This window comes from Venturia canescens, chromosome 7 (assembly GCF_019457755.1).
Source record: "Venturia canescens isolate UGA chromosome 7, ASM1945775v1, whole genome shotgun sequence".
Lineage (NCBI taxonomy): Eukaryota > Metazoa > Arthropoda > Insecta > Hymenoptera > Ichneumonidae > Venturia > Venturia canescens.
The window spans coordinates 16,709,888-16,729,881 of NC_057427.1; the positions used below are offsets into that span (position 1 = coordinate 16,709,888).

Here is a 19,994-nt window from a genome sequence, read left to right on the forward strand (position 1 = left end):
GTGGAGTTCGCGTGTGAGAAATTATCTGCTTTGCTCGTTGTGCATCTGCTGCCTGCAATGGAGGAAAAAATCGTAAACATCCAGACACCCGTCGTGTTTGACGAATCCATCATACATTATGAGGTTCATGCTCATCAACCATACGCATCGTCAACATACAACAATAGTGATGAAATACGTATTTCAATCCAGCATCAAGATTTATCAATTCTACCGAGTAAAAGTTCAATTCACATTTGCGGCAAACTGACAAAGGCGGATGGTGCAGCGTTAGCTGCAACGAGCCTCGTCAACAATGCCATTTGTTATTTATTCGAGGAAGTGCGTTATGAACTTAACGCAGTTGAAATCGATCGTAATAAAAATGTGGGAATCACATCTCTCATCAAAGGATATACATCTCATTCGTCGGCGAGAAGTGCAATGCTTGAGAACACCGGTTGGCTCGATGTTGAGGAGACTAAACAAATTGTAGACGTAGCAGGCAACTTTGACGTATGCATACCACTGAGCATGCTACTGGGTTTTGCTAAAGATTATCGAAAAATGGTGGTGAATGCAAAGCACGAATTGATTTTGACTAGATCACGTTCCGATGATAATGCCATAGTTCAACCAGCCGCTGAAGATTATAAAATTACACTACGGAAAATTGAATGGCTCGTTCCATACGTCACCGTGGCGGATAAACGGAAAATTCAATTGCTGAAATTCATCGCCAAAGATACCCCAATTCCAATGAGTTTTCGTACGTGGGAATTGTATGAATATCCAATGTTACCGGCGACATCGAAACACGTGTGGTCAGTCAAGACATCAACGCAGCTGGAAAAACCTCGATATGTGATCCTGGCATTCCAAACAGGATGAAAGAATAATAAGAGGCAAAATGCGAGTAATTTTGATCATTGCAACGTTACTGATGTAAAATTATACTTGAATTCACAATGTTATCCTTATGGTAATATGAATTTGAATATAGAACAAAATCAGTATGCAGTACTGTACGATATGTATACAAACTTTCAACCGATGTACTACAATAAGGAAGCCGAACCATGGCTTACAAAGGCGGATTTTCTCAAATTTGCACCTCTCATTGTGATTGACTGCTCGAAGCAGAACGATTCTCTCAAGTCTGGACCTGTTGATGTGCGCCTCGAATTTGAAACAAGCACAAATATTCCAGCACAAACATGCGCATACTGCCTTATTCTACACGATCGCATCGTTGAATACAATCCTGTGAGTGGTGGGGTGAGAAAATTGGTATAAAACCGTACCATCAACTTCTTCGGCCAACAGTCATCATGGATTTTGTCATCGATCTACAAGGCTTCAAAGGACCCATCAATGAGTTTATACTCAAAGAAATTTCAATCATTCGTGCGGACGTGAAGAATGCTGAACCTCTCACACTTTTCTTAGCACCACCGTATGCATGGGATTCTCTGCCGACAAAGTATAAAACGACAAACAAATGGCTGGAACGTAATTTTCATGGATTGTCATGGGATTTTGGTGTTATACCATACGATGAGGCAAGAGGAATAATTCAAACTATCTTACGCGGCGCTCATACCATCTTCGTAAAAGGCTGCGAAAAGTCTTTATGGCTGACGAACTTTTTGGATCTGTCAACGGAGATTGTCGATTTGGAGACTTTGGACTGCCCATCGTTGAAAAAACTGCCGACAAGTCCATCGAAATGCGACCATCACCACCACACCAACGAATCGAAATTTAATTGTGCAACGAAGAATGTAAAATCTTTGCAAAGCTGGTTATACGTATATCATGCATTATGTAATAGAGGGATCTTGGAATAAACAAAACAATTTTTTCATAAATGTGTAATTTTATTTATACAATATTCCTCCTCCTCCTCCTCCTTCAACATACATTTCATCGGTGATTCAGATATATACATTTTTGCGTTGAGAATATTAGAAATCTCTTTGAGAAAATTCAATAGCGTTCCAATCACCACCGAGATATTTCATGTATAGTTGTCCACAATGAGCCGTTTCCAGAAGTTTCTCGAATACCGCTGGATTCTGGTCGAATGCCTTGACAACTCGCGGTGGCAGGAATACGGTGAATTCATTCCTGATTTCGGCGACGTATCTTTTTCCCCATTTGGTATTTGCTATCCTCACGTCCGAGATGAGATATTCCTCGTTGACTTGGAGTTCTTTCAGCTTCTTGGCGGGGAGATACTCTGACTTTGCAATGATATTGTTGATGGCGGAGAACTCCATTATGGATATAGTTTTTTGAGATTTTCTTTAAAGAGCAAGTCTTGACTCAACTTTACGAAGACGTGAAGTGATGCTTTTTTCTTCTGGACTCTGCTATTTGTAGTTTTTCCATCTATCCCTACCCCAAAACTGAACCATCCCCTTCCACACGCTTTCAAACAGGTTCAAACGTGATCTATATTGGAATCGATGCAATCGCTTCAGGTGGTCCTTTTTTCTGTACAGGCTCTTTGATTCCGCCGAAGTTAATAACACGTGCATTCTAAACTTGTTCAAACACGTTCACAGCATTTCCTACAATTTCGACGTTGCGGAGCCGGACCGTCAATATGATCGTCCATCGATGATACATTCCAATGTTCAACGCAACGACGTAATAATGCAATCTCACTATCGGATTTGTAATATTCGGGTAAACGATCCCACAGAATATCTGTATATTCACTAAAACATTGTTTAAAGACGGTAGGAGATATAATTTGGAGCTCCTCCGATGTCATCTCACAGGGATTTTTTATCCGTAAAGTCCCATAGATGTTTACAAGTCGTTCCATAATCGAGCACTTTTCACAATTTCTACGTCTGGGTCTAGCTGAATCAACATGAGTTCGCACCCAGGGTTGATTGAAATGATCGAAACACAATTGATATGATTGCACATCAGCATCACACTGCAAATACTTGGGTAAACGATTCCATAACGTAGGAATAGAATTACTATAGTACTTTAAAAGCAAAGCCTTCGGCAATGACTCAAGTTCATTTTCCGTTAATGTCGATGGATCTTTTGCTGGATGGATAGCATACATACTAGCACACCTTTCCATCGCGACGTTTACTTTCAGAATAAGCGTTCGATGTGAAAATTTTTTTTTTCTCGGAAAACATTCAAACAACTCTCAAGTCAAAAGTTCGGGGAAGGGCAGGTGCATTTTGAAAAAGAAATCTCGTCGGATCTTGCGCCGTCTCAGGAATGTAGAGATATGTAACACTGGACATTTATCATTAGACGTCGTGTGACGTGCAATTCTTGGAATAACAATATATTTTTTCAAAGATACAAGTCTCAAGTGAAAAGTCGGGGGAGGGGCATTTTGAAAAAGAAATCTCATGGAAACTGGCACCATCTCAGGAATGCAAAAATATGTAGGACACATAAATTTGTCATTAGAGTAGTGCTTTGGTCCGATAATTGAGATCATTTTCGAAAAGAGCAGGTCACTTTTTCAAAAGAAAATTCCGTCCAATGCAATCTGATGATCACACCGGAAACATAAATCAGTCATTCGAGAAGTGCGGCAATCTTTTGTCATCAAAGTGCCGCCGCACCCCCGCTGTCCGAGAACCTTGCCCCTCCACATACCATGCAGCCCCGCAACGGTCCCCGCGCTCCCCCGTCCCCGCTCCCCCCTGAGATCCCTGAGTTAGAACTGGTATAGCCTTACTACTCACCCTCAATCGGTTGGTTTTGATAATCCTTTAGCTTGTACGTCCATTAAATAAAAAGTTTTTGGTCAATCGATGAAGACCAGATCGTTCTTCGTCAATTCGCCCACAATGTTGTTAAATGATTATATATTTATCGATAATGAGCGATACAATTTAGACATGGAATACGATAGATTTATGGAGATCGGGGGTTTTTGGGGCTGCTGAGCGCAATTCCAGTATCAGATTTCCTAGATTTCGAAAACTCAAAATGGCGGATCTTATATTCCAAACCACTTTTTGAAAAATTGATCCAACTGGCCTGAAACTTGTTATTCAGAGGTGTCGCTGAACATGAATCTGCCGCCGACTTTTCAAAATTTCAAAAATTCGAAGTGATGAATCTGATATTTCGAATGATTTCTTGAACAACAATGCAATTGGCCCGAAACTTGTTACTGAAAGGTTTCCGGGATCGCTGAGCAGAAATCTGATGTCGAATGTTTAAAATTTCAAAAATTTAAAGTGTCAAATATAATATCTTGAAGGACTTTCTTAAAATCAATCCCATTAACCTGAAATTATTTCTCGAGAGTTTTTGTGACTGCTGAGCACAATTCCGATGTCAGATTTTCATAATTTCGAAAATCAGAAGAGTCGACCTAGCCATCGAAAGCTATAGAGCTGTCGACCTGTCAATATCGAAAACCATGGATCCGTCGAACTAGACATCGGAAACCATGGATCCGTCGACCTAGACATCGGAAACGATGGACCCGTCGAGCTAGACATCGAAAACCATGGAGGAATATGCCTTGACATCGAAAACCATGAAGCCGTCGACATAGACATCGGAAACTATGGACCCGTCGACCTAGACATCGAAAACCATGGGGAATATGCCTTGACATCGAAAACCATGGAGAAATATACCTAGACATCAAAATCCATGAAGCCGTCGACATGGACATCGGAAACCATGGACCCGTCGACCTAGACATCGGAAACCATGGAGAAATATGCCTTGATATCGAAAACCATGGAGAAATATACCTAGACATCGAAAACCATGAAGCCGTCAACATAGACATCGGAAACTATGGACCCGTCGACCTAGACATCGGAAACCATGGAAAAATATGCCTAGATATCGAAAACCATGGAGAAATATACCTAGACATCGAAAACCATGAAGCCGTCTACCTAGACATCGGAAACCATGAACCCGTCAACCTAGACATAGAGAACCATGGAGAAATATACCGAGACATCAAAAACCATGGAGAAATATGCCTAGACATCGAAAACCATGAAGCCGTCGACATAGACATCGGAAACCATGGACTCGTCGACCTAGACATTGAAAACCATGGAGAAATATACCTAGACATCGAAAACCATGGAGAAATATACCTAGACATCAAAAACCATGGAGAAATATACTTAGACGTCGAAAACCATGGAGAAATATACCTAGACATCGAAAACCATGGAGAAATATACCGAGACATCAAAAACCATGGAGAAATATACCTAGACATCGAAAACCATGAAGCCGTCGACATAGACATCGGAAACCATGGACCCGTCGACCTAGACATCGGAAACCATGGAGAAATATGCCTTGATATCGAAAACCATGAAGAAATATACCTAGACATCGAAAACCATAAAGCCGTCGACATAGACATCGGAAACTATGGACCCGTCGACCTAGACATCGGAAACCATGGAGAAATATGCCTAGATATCGAAAACCATGGAGAAATATACCTAGACATCGAAAACCATGAAGCCGTCTACCTAGACATCGGAAACCATGAACCCGTCAACCTAGACATGGAGAACCATGGAGAAATATACCAAGACATCAAAAACCATGGAGAAATATACCTAGACATCGAAAACCATGAAGCCGTCGACATAGACATCGGAAACCATGGACCCGTCGACCTAGACATCGGAAACCATGGAGAAATATGCCTAGATATCGAAGACCATGGAGAAATATACCTAGACATCGAAAACCATGAAGCCGTCAACATAGACATCGGAAACTATGGACCCGTCGACCTAGACATCGGAAACCATGGAGAAATATGCCTAGATATCGAAAACCATGGAGAAATATACCTAGACATCGAAAACCATGAAGCCGTCTACCTAGACATCGGAAACCATGAACCCGTCAATCTAGACATGGAGAACCATGAACCCGTCAATCTAGACATGGAGAACCATGGAGAAATATACCTAGACATCGAAAACCATGAAGCCGTCGACATAGACATCGGAAACCATGGACCCGTCGACCTAGACATCGGAAACCATGGAGAAGTATGCCTAGATATCGAAGACCATGGAGAAATATACCTAGACATCGAAAACCATGAAGCCGTCAACATAGACATCGGAAACTATGGACCCGTCGACCTAGACATCGGAAACCATGGAGAAATATACCGAGACATCAAAAACCATGGAGAAATATACCTAGACATCGAAAACCATGAAGCCGTCGACATAGACATCGGAAACCATGGACCCGTCGACCTAGACATCGGAAACCATGGAGAAATATACCGAGACATCAAAAACCATGGAGAAATATACCTAGACATCGAAAACCATGAAGCCGTCGACCTAGACATCGAAAACCATGGATCCGTCGTCCTGGACATCGAAAACCATGGAGCCGTCGACCTAAGTACAATTTCACATCCGCATTCTCACCAGCACTTCTCAAAAAAATAGAATTCGAATTTGAGTTCAAAACACCACTAACACAATATCATGCTCATGATATCTTTAGTATATAAAAAATGTAAGATTACTAAATGATTATTGAATTAAAATACCACTAACACAGTAACTGCGCACTAAAATCAGTGAGCTTTCACATCACGATCACGATCACAATATATATAGGTGTCATCTATGTTCACGATGTTAGGTCAACTTGGACACTGACGGCGTTCGAACCTCATTATTTCATGCACATAATAGAAATGTCAGACACGGAAATATATAGGTATACAAAAAAGGTCGTGACCGTCGTTTTAAATGATTTTCTATATTCGCATTGTCAATAAATAAATTTAAAAAAATGTTTAACTGTGAAAAAATATGAGATCTATTGTAACATATACAGTGAATGAATTACGTTTCCTGTAGGAATTCTGAATTTTGGAAATAAAAAAAAAATGAGATCATTTTCTAACGTAGCCAAGTACAGTGAATGAATTAAGGTTCTTGTGGAATTCATTCGTGTACACTTTTAGCCCTAATCCCTCACTTATTCATAAAAATTTTCCAGCAAACGTCACAGAGCAACAAAGGTTTCTCGAATGATTCTGCAATTATTAAGAGATTATCATCTGTTTTTATGCTAGCACGGGTTATAAACTTAAAACAGTTTACGCGTACAAGTGCATGCATTGTATCTATACGATGAACTGCACAAATTCATTTTCAACATTACACACAAGCTTGGCGTGCATGGTTTTCAATCGGAAGCTCGGGAAGAGACAATTGTTTAAATTTACTATGAAAACAATAATTAATTAGAATTGTATGAACGAGTGTGAAAAACACCGATCCCCCAATAAAATAAGAGGGGCCCTGTTATATAATGATTTGGTAAACAATACAGATGGGTGAAATTTGTGGATAAAATTGAACAATTAAACGAACTGTTCATAATACACTGCGCCGCCGAGAGAGAGGGAGATACCGACGAGTGAGCCACGAGGTTCGCGCGATCCACGATTCGGGGCGGCACCTCCCGACTCAATCGCTCTCCCAGCTCTCTCGCGATCTAGCGCGCGCGCGCGATCGCCACGGTTCCCTCGATCCCCGCTACGCGGCTGCTCAGCTCGAGGATTCGCGCTCAGCTCAATGAGCCGCCGAAGGGTGGCGCTTCAGCAATCGGATTCGCGTCAGCCCTAAGTTCCTCTGGAAAGAATAAATACGGCACGGCTCGAACCTAGCATCGGATCAAATTCGAACCCTCTCTGGGCTACAATACTCATTGTATCGTTCCGAGAGACTAACCTTTGCCTAGCTCATGCTAGCATCGCCATCCACGACGGCAGCCTCACCACTCGAGACCGCTCCTCCAGCGTGGAAACTGGTTCCGATCACTGGACTAAAGTATCGCCTCACTCGCCCTCCAAGAGCGACGCTGCACAAATACGACGACCGTCAGCGCCGCTGGACGTCACCATCGTACGGAGGAACGCTTCCCTGCCTGTCGCCTCTGCCTGACTCTCCTCGAGAGTGCACCTCGACCAGCACGCAAACCAGGCCGGCTTGCAGAGTACACAGAGGGATCCAAGCGGACCTCAGCTCCGATAGTGAGTGGGAGCCCTCTCCAGCAGCAGCCAGAGCTCCAGCTCGAGCCCCAGAACTGCCGGGGCCAGAGCCGCTAACACCGCTCGACGAGGAAGAGATCGGCTCTCCGCCCTGTCCCATTCCAGCCATCTCCTTGGAAGGATCGAGGTGGCGAGTCACCAAAACTCTCCCTCCTCTACTGTGGCGAGAAAGCCTAATTGTAACCGATCGAACTGATCACAATAACAACATTGTTAATAAATGAGGTGTTCCACCTCCTTGAAAATTGATTAAAACACAAGTCCGTCTCATTTACTAGCGCCCCTCGCTCTCAATCAACTCATCAAACATCAGCCGCCCATCGATACGCTGGTTCTCAGCGAAGAAAGCCATCCTCGCTCGTTCCGCATCGCTATTGATTTAATCATTGGTCCTTCGAGCCGGATCCTGCGTGCCAGCCGGATTACATCACTACTCCACGAGCAAGGATAGAGGATCTAATTCGCAGTCAACTCGACTTGCATGGTCGAATCGCAAGAATCATTGAGAACATGAGGAAGCTTGGGCAAGCGAACATCACCGCCGGAACAATTCAAACCCGCTTGACCACCCTCGATCGATACTGGGAGAAATTCGAAGCACAACACGAAACTCTACTCTCTCAACACGGCAATGAGATCGAGGAACTCGAATATAAAACGCAAGATCTCGCTAGCACTGTGGAAGAAATCTACATGAACCAGCGAGGCATTCTCCTCGACTATATCTCCGAACTTCCTCATCAACCGAACCATACAATATCTCAGCAGCGCAGGGACTCACCCCAAGCACGCACGTCTCTACCACGAATTCAACTTCCGTCATTCAACGGCGAATATGAAGATTGGCCCCGGTTCCGCGATCTATTCCTGTCTATGATTGGCAATGACAATCATCTGCACGACGTCGAAAAACTGCACTACCTAAAAAGCACTGTCAAAGGAGAAGCCGAAGCTACAATAAAAAACATTCCCATCACCGCGGAAAACTATCAGCGCGCGTGGCAATCACTGGCGAACGTTTACGAGAACAAACGTCTCCTTGTAAGTTCCTGCTTAACCAAATTCTCGCACCAACCAAAGATGACTGCAGAAACCACCGCAGAACTCAAACGAGTATTTCATAGTATGGTAACAACAGTCAACGTACTCGAAGGGATCGGACGACCGATTGACAGTTCCGAAGACCTCTTCGTTTTTTCAGTAACCGAGCTACTCGATCCTCGAACGCGACGGGAGTGGGAAAGCGCTATTAATGACTCGAAAGAAACGCCGACCTATGAAACGTTGAAGACGTTTCTCGAGAAACGACTCCAGATGCTCGAAGCACTAAACCCGTCTGCCTCGAGCTCTTCATCGAAAGGCAATCACCCTCGGAAGACAAAAACTCATTGCACTCAAGCAAAAAAATACAATGAATGCCTAAGTTGCAAGCAGAGCCACTTCATCCTAATCTGTCCAGACTACAAAGGAAAGGACGCAGCTCAGCGCCTAAGATTCATCGAGCAAAAGAACGCTTGCGTCAATTGCCTCGGACGACACAAAGTAGCCGAGTGCAAAAATCCAAAGGTATGCAACACCTGCTCAGAGAAGCACCATACGACCCTGCATGAAGCATTACATCGAAACGAGCCCGCTCCACGCTCGGCGATTACCTCCCACGTAATTGGACAGGTAGACGACCAGCATGCCCCCGTCTTATTAGCCACAGCCAGAGTACTCGTGAAAGATAAAAACGGGCAGGAGCACTGTATCAGAGCACTCATAGATCAAGGCTCAGAAGTCAGTCTAGCCACGGAACGACTCATTCAGAAGTTACATCTACCGCGCAAACGAAGCAACCACGTAATCTGTGGAGTCGGCGGACTGGATGCAGGGCGTAGCCGAGGAAAAACCACAATCGAAATGCACGCCAAACGATTCAACCGGCACCTCAAGGCAAACGTCCTAATACTTCATGAGATAACTACATATTCAGGCCAAATCAAAACGCTTAACTCAACGTGGAAGCACGTAGCCAATTTACCTCTCGCAGATCCGAGTTTCTTCAAGAGCGACACTATCGACCTCCTCCTCGGCGCTGACGTCTACTCCAGCATCATCTTAAGAGGGCTTCGGAAAGGCTCAAGGCTCGAGCCCGTGGCCCACGAAACAATCTTCGGGTGGATTCTAACCGGGATAGCGGGACAAAATAAAAATCACTCGTCCACCACCACCCTGCACATCAGGCAGGCTGAGGACCTCACTCACCTCGTACGAAAGTTCTGGGAACAAGAAGAAATCTCGTCAAACAGCATTACAAACGAAGAGTCACAATGCGAAGCAGACTTCGCATCAAGTCACTCTCGACAAAAGGACGGCAGATACATGGTTCGCCTCCCCCTGCTGCAGCATCCCCCGGACCTAAGTAGCTCCCGAAAAGGAGCCGCGAGCGCCTTGGCCAGCACCGAGAAGCGATTCAAGGGAAATGCGAAGTTTGAGGCACTCTATCGAGAGTTCATGCTCACATATGAACAGATGAAACACATGAGCGAAGTATCCCCAACGGAGTCAAACCCCACAGACGCTTGCTATTTGCCTCACCACGGTGTATGGCGCGAATCAAGCAGCACCACAAAACTACGAGTGGTGTTCAATGGATCGTGGCGCACATCAACCGGCAAAGCACTAAACGACTACCTAAACCCGGGGATGAATCTACTTCCGGCGCTCTCAGACATCCTCCTCAAATGGCGCAAGCATCAGTTCGTCATCGCTGCGGACATCGAAAAAATGTACCGCCAAATCCTGGTTCACCCAGACGACAGACCAAGGCAGCGCATACTATGGCGGCACGATTCCTCCCAAGAAATCAAGGAATACCAACTCAACACAGTGACGTACGGACTCGCCTGCGCCCCATTCCTAGCGCTGAGATGCATAAAACAACTAGCGGATGACGAGCAAAACAACTTCCCACGAGGATCAAGAGCTCTCCGCGACGCTATCTACGTAGATGACATTCTCACGGGGGCAGACAATATCACCGAACTAGCAGCGTTAAAACAGGAACTAATTGGGATCTGCAAGGCAGGCGGTTTCCCTCTAAGAAAATGGGTAAGCAATTCAGCAGAGTTGTTAGAGGCCATTCCACCACAAGAAAGAGCAAACGCGGCAAGCCTGCAATGGATGCCTAACGAATCAATCCATCAGACGCTAGGACTCAAATGGGACCCAGTCGATGATTCTTTCGCGTACACGGTGAAAATTTCCGACCAAGACAACCCGACGAAGAGGTCCATTCTCTCAGCCACTGCCCAGCTCTTCGACCCGCTCGGTTGGATCACTCCAGTAACAACACGCGCAAAAATAACGATCCAGTCAACATGGCTGTTAAATGTCCAGTGGGATGATCATCTTCCGGCAACCCTCACTCAAGATTGGAAAGCGTTCTACGCCCAATGGCCAAATCTGGCCAACATCAGAATCAGTCGGCCGCTGTGGGACAGGAACGCAACCGACCTGGAAATACACGGATTTTCGGACGCTTCAGAGAGAGCCTACGCCGCAGTGGTATACATTCGCACAACATCCACCACTGGGGACCCAAAAATCACTCTCGTCGCTGCCAAAAGCAAAGTGGCGCCACTCAAACAAGTGTCGCTACCGAGACTAGAGCTGTGCGGAGCCCAACTTCTCGTAAAATTAGTCCATCACACAAAAACAACTCTGAACCAAGAAGTCAAGATCCATCTTTGGACCGACTCAACTATCGTGCTGGGCTGGATACAAGGGCACCCAACGAGGTGGACCACTTACGTCGCGAACCGAGTGTCAGAAATACAAATTCAGCTCCCAGAGGCCTCTTGGCACCACATCAGCGGCAAAGAAAACCCCGCTGACTGCGCGTCACGAGGAATCTCGCCATCCGAGCTGCTGCAACACCCCCTGTGGTGGACTGGCCCAGCATTTCTAAGACACAGAGCATCATCCTGGGCATCCGGGGAGTTCATAGAGTCACGAGAACTCCCGGAGACACGGTATCACACGCTCACGACAACGGCGCCTCTCCAAATCAAGATTAATCCACTGCTCAAGCAGTTTTCGAACTACAACAGACTGCTTAGAGTGTCGGCATGGTGTCGCCGGTGGACCAGTAAAGTGAGAGCCCGCAAAACAAACGACCCTACTACAGCAGGGCCTCTAACAGCCATGGAACTCGAAGCAACTGAATTACTATGGATAAAGAACACCCAAGCGTCGCACTTTCAACACGAGCTACATCAAATACGCTCAGGACAAAACATAAAAACGAAAAGTCAGCTAATCCGACTCACTCCATTCATAGATCATGATGGCGTGCTGCGCACAGGCGGAAGACTTCGCCACGCAAATATGCCCTACAGTGGGAAGCACCCAATAATCCTGCCGCCGCATTCACGATTCACAGAATTACTCACCGAGGCCACACACAGAAGAATGCTGCATGGAGGAACGCAACTCACTCTCGCAGCAATTCGTCAACGATTTTGGATTCCCCAAGGGCGGAGAGTAACCAAGACAATCATCCACCGGTGCCCAACATGCGTCCGGTGGAAAGGAACCACGCAAACACAACAAATGGCCAACTTGCCCAAACAACGAGTAACGCAAGCTCGGCCCTTTCAATATAGTGGAGTCGATTACGCCGGACCAATCCACCTGAAAACCGCTCCGGGCAGAGGAAGAAAAAGTATGAAAGGATTTATAGCGATCTTCGTCTGCCTCAGCACTCGAGCCATACACCTCGATGCAGCGTCAGACTACTCATCGGAGGCATTCCTCGCAGTCCTACGGCGCTTCATTTCACGCCGAGGTCCATGCTCCGAAATCTAGAGCGACCAAGGCACCAACTTCATCGGAGCCGACAGAGAGCTCCAAAGACTCTTCGCCGCCAGCAGCAGAGACGGCAGGATGATCGCAGAGCACGCTGCCACCGAAAGAATTCAATGGCACTTCAACCCACCTGCCTCACCACACTTCGGAGGCATCTGGGAAGCTGCAGTAAAGTCAACAAAACATCATTTACGCCGAACGATCGGGGAGACGCTTTTGACATTCGAAGAAATGTCCACCCTCCTAGCTCAAATAGAAGCCTGTCTCAACTCAAGACCGCTCTGCGCAATGAGCGACGACCCAGATGATCTGAACATACTGACTCCCGGTCACTTCCTAATCGGCTCAGCCCTAACGGCCCTCCCGGAGCCAGCAAAGCTCGACATCAACTATCATTCCAAGTGGGAACACATCACGAAGATGAGAGATGATTGTTGGAATCGATGGCACAAGGAATATCTGAACGAACTCAACCAAAGAACAAAATGGCACTCAGCATCCCAAGACATCCAAGTAGGGCGACTCTGCCTCATACGGAATGAACAAAACCCCCCTTCCAGATGGCTGCGCGGAAGAGTAAAGGCCGTGCACGCCGGGGACAACGGCCTCATTCGCACAGCAACTGTCAAAACAGCAACAAGCGAATTCACGCGACCAATCGTGAAACTAGTCCTTCTGCCTGGACCCAACAGCGAAGCTGATGCCACCTCATTGCCACGGCCAGTGGCAAGGCGGGCGGAATGTTCATAATACACTGCGCCGCCGAGAGAGAGGGAGATACCGACGAGTGAGCCACGAGGTTCGCGCGATCCACGATTCGGGGCGGCACCTCCCGACTCAATCGCTCTCCCAGCTCTCTCGCGATCTAGCGCGCGCGCGCGCGATCGCCACGGTTCCCTCGATCCCCGCTACGCGGCTGCTCAGCTCGAGGATTCGCGCTCAGCTCAATGAGCCGCCGAAGGGTGGCGCTTCAGCAATCGGATTCGCGTCAGCCCTAAGTTCCTCTGGAAAGAATAAATACGGCACGGCTCGAACCTAGCATCGGATCAAATTCGAACCCTCTCTGGGCTACAATACTCATTGTATCGTTCCGAGAGACTAACCTTTGCCTAGCTCATGCTAGCATCGCCATCCACGACGGCAGCCTCACCACTCGAGACCGCTCCTCCAGCGTGGAAACTGGTTCCGATCACTGGACTAAAGTATCGCCTCACTCGCCCTCCAAGAGCGACGCTGCACAAATACGACGACCGTCAGCGCCGCTGGACGTCACCATCGTACGGAGGAACGCTTCCCTGCCTGTCGCCTCTGCCTGACTCTCCTCGAGAGTGCACCTCGACCAGCACGCAAACCAGGCCGGCTTGCAGAGTACACAGAGGGATCCAAGCGGACCTCAGCTCCGATAGTGAGTGGGAGCCCTCTCCAGCAGCAGCCAGAGCTCCAGCTCGAGCCCCAGAACTGCCGGGGCCAGAGCCGCTAACACCGCTCGACGAGGAAGAGATCGGCTCTCCGCCCTGTCCCATTCCAGCCATCTCCTTGGAAGGATCGAGGTGGCGAGTCACCAAAACTCTCCCTCCTCTACTGTGGCGAGAAAGCCTAATTGTAACCGATCGAACTGATCACAATAACAACATTGTTAATAAATGAGGTGTTCCACCTCCTTGAAAATTGATTAAAACACAAGTCCGTCTCATTTACTAGCGCCCCTCGCTCTCAATCAACTCATCAAACATCAGCCGCCCATCGATACGCTGGTTCTCAGCGAAGAAAGCCATCCTCGCTCGTTCCGCATCGCTATTGATTTAATCACGAACGGATAAAGAAATGAAATCAATCAATCCCTTTATATGCCTTTATCTTGTACGGATAGATACGGCCATTCTTTCATGCCCATACGCATTTTAATTTATCGACGCGTCACTTTCACTCGTTTGTCCGTACACTCTTTTTTTTACCAAATGGGCAGATGATTGGATGAATTACACAAGTATTGAAATGGATGAACAAAGAAGTAAGCTGTGTAAACATTGATTTGAGAAAAGAAAACGCGTTGAATACGAAACTTTTGGAGTAATGAATTTATCAGTCAAACTGGTCAAGAATAGATATTTTTCTTTGTGTACACAGCGCGAGATCTTACGTCGAACTACTCAATAAAATAGTTGGATGAAAAAGGGATGGCAAATTAAAAAACAATTACATGAGAGGATCATCAAGTTTTCTTCAAATATATGGACGGATGAGGCATTCCTTCGCCGAGCTTCCGATTGAAAACCATGCACGCCAAGCTTGTGTGTAATGTTGAAAATGAATTTGTGCAGTTCATCGTATAGATACAATGCATGCACTTGTACGCGTAAACTGTTTTAAGTTTATAACCCGTGCTAGCATAAAAACAGATGATAATCTCTTAATAATTGCAGAATCATTCGAGAAACCTTTGTTGCTCTGTGACGTTTGCTGGAAAATTTTTATGAATAAGTGAGGGATTAGGGCTAAAAGTGTACACGAATGAATTCCACAAGAACCTTAATTCATTCACTGTACTTGGCTACGTTAGAAAATGATCTCATTTTTTTTTTATTTCCAAAATTCAGAATTCCTACAGGAAACGTAATTCATTCACTGTATATGTTACAATAGATCTCATATTTTTTCACAGTTAAACATTTTTTTAAATTTATTTATTGACAATGCGAATATAGAAAATCATTTAAAACGACGGTCACGACCTTTTAATACTTGGCGTGCCTTTTTTACTTTTTGAAGTTTTAATATTTACTGATTTCACTTCTTTTTGCGAGACGTGACAACTATATAGGAATCGTCTTTCATTCACTATATTTGTCAACTTCAGAAAACGATCTCATTTTTTTTCTATTTTGAAGTTTTTTATTGATAATACAAATATACAAAATTATTGGAAACTACGGTCGCGACCTTTTAATAATTGGCGTTCTTTTTTTTACTTTGTCAATTATTTTTTTTTCTAATTTAGCTTATTTTTTAGAGGCGTGACAATATTTACTTAAGAAAAAAAATACATTCATCGTCTTCGACGAAAATTTTTAAAACGATTTGTTTCAAGTTGAGTGCTTTTCTCTATGTGCCAAAAGCAATCGACACAGCCAATTTTTCTATATAGACGGACGAAAACTGTGCGGTTATGTTCATGTGAGTTGAAACCTTTTACAAGCAATAATGGTGACGATTTTGATTATCCATTCAACAAATCGAATTTTCCAATGAAAGATTGGGAAATTCCTATGCAATGGGATGATATTTTCATTTCCTATTCCTTTTTTTGAAAAGTTCCCCTTGTTTACTTGGAAAAATGATTTTTGAAACTATCTTCTTTTCATTCATGGATTCCATGTTGACATGGATACTGTCAATGGTTTGCAATGTCCAAGGAGATGTTTCCATGGTATTCAATGTCTAAGACCACAGCTTTATGGTTATTGGTGTCCAGTGATATTTTTTTAATGGTCTTCTGTAACGTCTGAACCTGCCTCGTCAATGCAAACTATTAAATCGCAGATCTAGATATCGATAACTATGAGGAAATATATCGTAAACCATTGCACCGTTTACCTAAATATCGGGAAATATAAAATTGGCGAATATATATTGAAAAATACGAAGGCATCCACCTAGACATCGTAAACCCTATAGTCGCCAAACTAGACATCGTAAACTATAGAGCCGACGACCTAGATATCGAAAAGCTTAGAAAAACTCACCACACTATCGGAAACTATGGAGCCATTGACTTTCATATCGGGAACCATTGACAAATTCACCTTAACATCGGAAACTATGGAGCTATCGACCGGGATAGTGAAAACTATGAAGTCGTCAACCTAGTCCACGAAAACAATGGGAAAACATACCTGGACATTGAAAACTACGGAGCCGTTGATCTAGACCTCGAAAAGCATGAAGAAACATACCAAGGCGACGAAAGCCATGGAGAAATATACCTAGCCATCGAAAACCATGGAGCTGTCGATGTAGACATCGAAAACAATGGAACCGTCGACCTAGACCATGAAAACCATGGAGAACCATAACCAAACATCGAAAACTATGGAATTGTTGACCTAGCATCAAAAGCCATGACGGAATATACCTGGACCACGAAAACCATGAAGGAACATACGTAGACATTTAAAACTATGAAGAAATATACCTGGACATCCAAAACCATGGAGGAATATACCTAGACATTGAAAAATATATAGACACATACCTAGACATCGAAAAGTATGGAGTCATCGACCTAGATCACGGAAATGATGAAGAAATATACCTAGAAAACAAAAACTATGGAAACTCAGACCTAGCCATCGAAAACTGTGGAACCATCAATTTAGACCACGAAAACCATGGAGAAACATACCCAGACATCGAAAAACATGGAGGAATATACCTGAACCACGAAAACCATGATGAAACATGCCTAGACATTGAAAACCATGGAGGAATATACCTGGACGACGAAAAACATGGAGGAATATACCTGGACCACGAAAACCATGGAAGAATCTACGTAGACCACGAAAACCATAGAAAAACATATCCATACATCGAAAACCATGGAGGAATATACCTGGACCACGAAAACCACGTAGGAACATATCCAGACATCGAAAACCATGAAGGCATATACTTAGACATCAAAACCCATGGAAGAATTATCCTAGACCACGAAAACCATGAAGAAACATGCCTAGACATTGAAAACCATGGAGGAATATACCTAGACATCGAAACCCATGGAGGAATTATCCTCGACCACGAAAACCCGAGAGAAACATACCTGAACATCGAAAACTGTGGAGCCGTCGACCTCAACTGCGAAAACCATGAAGAAACATACCCAGACCACGAAAACCATGAAGAAACATATCCATACATTGAAAACCATGGAGAAATATACCTGGACCACGAAAACCATGTAGGAACATATCCAGACATCGAAAACCATGAAGGAATATACCTAGACATCAAAACCCATGGAGGAATTATCCTAGATCACGAAAACCATGGAGAAGCATACTTGGGCATCGAAAACTGTGGAGCCGTCGACCTCGACCCCGAAAACCATGATAAAACATGCCTAGACATTGAAAACCATGGAGGAATATACCTAGACATCAAAACCCATGGAGGAATTATCCTCGACCACGAAAACCCGAGAGAAACATACCTGAACATCGAAAACTGTGGAGCCGTCGACCTCGACTGCGAAAATCATGAAGAAACATACCCAGACCACGAAAACCATGGAGAAACAAATCCAGCCATCGAAAACCATGGAGGAATATACCTGAACCACGAAAACCATGATGAAACATGCCTAAACATTGAAAACCATGGAGGAATATACCTGGACGACGAAAAACATGGAGGAATATGCCTGGACCACGAAAACCATGTAGGAACATATCCAGACATCGAAAACCATGAAGGAATATACCTAGACATCAAAACCCATGGAGGAATTATCCTAGACCACGAAAACCATGAAGAAACATGCCTAGACATTGAAAACCATGGAGGAATTATCCGAGACCACGAAAACCATGGAGGAATATATCTGGACATAAAAAACTATGGGGTCGTCCACCTAGAAATCGAAATTCGCGATAGAATGTACCTAAACCTAGTCCTCCAAAACCCATGATCTATCGCCCTAGACATCCTCGAAAAATCCAGCGGCGTCGACCAGAATTTTATATTTTTTTATTTTTATTATTTATTATTTAATGTTATTCGTATTATTCAATTTTTTTGTTTTCTTATATTATTATCATTTTATATTATATATTGTATAATATAATATATATATTATATTATATATTAATTATAATAAAATATTTATTATAATAATATTTTATTATTAATTAATATTAATAAATAAAATATATATTATATAATTATATACATATTTTATGCGCAAACCAGGAGCTGGTATTGCCCCCGCTGTGCGCCCATTCTCTGTCTCTCTCGCTCGGCGACGCAGAAGGAGAGGGGGTAGCCGCGTTCAGCGCAGTGCGTGACGTAGAGTGTGACAAAAGTAAGAAATCGTGCAAAGGACGTAAGTCCAAATGTAAACAAGCGTAACTTACGCCCCTCTGTCTCTAAGAAAATGAAAATTCCGAAATGATGGATTTTAAATCACTAACGTTACATATCTCAGGATCTACTGGACGGATTTACTTGCAACAAAGACCAATGGAAAGAGAAAAATCGAAAAAAAATCGTCACAAATTTTCAAGTTCTTTTATGAAATGGTTTATTTGTGAGAACCATTTGAAAATTCTGTGACGTCATAAAACCGGCATATTCGCGTATATAAGAGTAGCGGCAGGGCTCGCGCTGGCTTTTCTTTTGCGCTGCAGTTTTTCCTTTTAATACTTGGCGTCGAGCCGCTACCGCGTCTCTTGATATGTTTGGAACCAGATATCCCTAGTTCTTGAAACAAATAAACATCAAAAATGTGTGCGAAAAAATGCACAATTTTCTGATGAAATTAAAAAAATAATAATTAATATCTTTCGAATGCGTTAAGCTACAGAATTGCAAGAGGTCGCAATCGATAGAAAAAAATAAATAAAAAATACGTCAAGTGGAAATATCCTATGTAATTCCGTGATTATTATTTTATTGAAGAAAGAAATTTTCGAAACAAGTAGAAAAGCGATGGCTCCTGTAAAGAGTCTCTGGCAGCGACGTCATAAATGTACTTGTCTTTGAGTCACTACCGCGACTCTAGATACATTTGTATTTTTTCGGTTCTCAATGCAATGTACTTTTCACTTTTGCACTTATTTGACAACATTCAATTCCTTTGAGCGGAACGTCTTGAGATTACGTATTTCCATATCACACGTTCGAGGTTATTCATTAATGCATTTGAGATGGTCATTTGATACGTCATTTTTGTGAATTATTTTGTAATAATTATTTGGAAGGAAGCGTGTTTTTACGAGGTTCGATATTCTTTTGAATGATAACGAAGAAGGTTTTTCATAAAGTGTATGATGAGTTTGGTTTTTGGATAGTTTTTTTAGAA

The 19,994-nt window shown here is 43.9% G+C and overlaps 2 protein-coding genes across 2 annotated transcripts; both read left to right on the forward strand.

Moving 5' to 3' along the window:
* The first annotated feature begins 8,572 nt into the window (after nucleotides 1-8,572).
* LOC122413209 (uncharacterized) lies at nucleotides 8,573-12,913 on the forward strand. The gene has a single exon (XM_043423389.1). The coding sequence runs from the start codon at nucleotides 8,573-8,575 to the stop codon at nucleotides 12,911-12,913; it is 4,341 nt and encodes a 1,446-aa protein (XP_043279324.1).
* A 75-nt stretch (nucleotides 12,914-12,988) lies between these two features.
* LOC122413322 (uncharacterized) lies at nucleotides 12,989-13,729 on the forward strand. Its single transcript, XM_043423602.1, has one exon. The coding sequence runs from the start codon at nucleotides 12,992-12,994 to the stop codon at nucleotides 13,661-13,663; it is 672 nt and encodes a 223-aa protein (XP_043279537.1). The 5' UTR covers nucleotides 12,989-12,991; the 3' UTR covers nucleotides 13,664-13,729.
* Nucleotides 13,730-19,994: the final 6,265 nt, after the last annotated feature.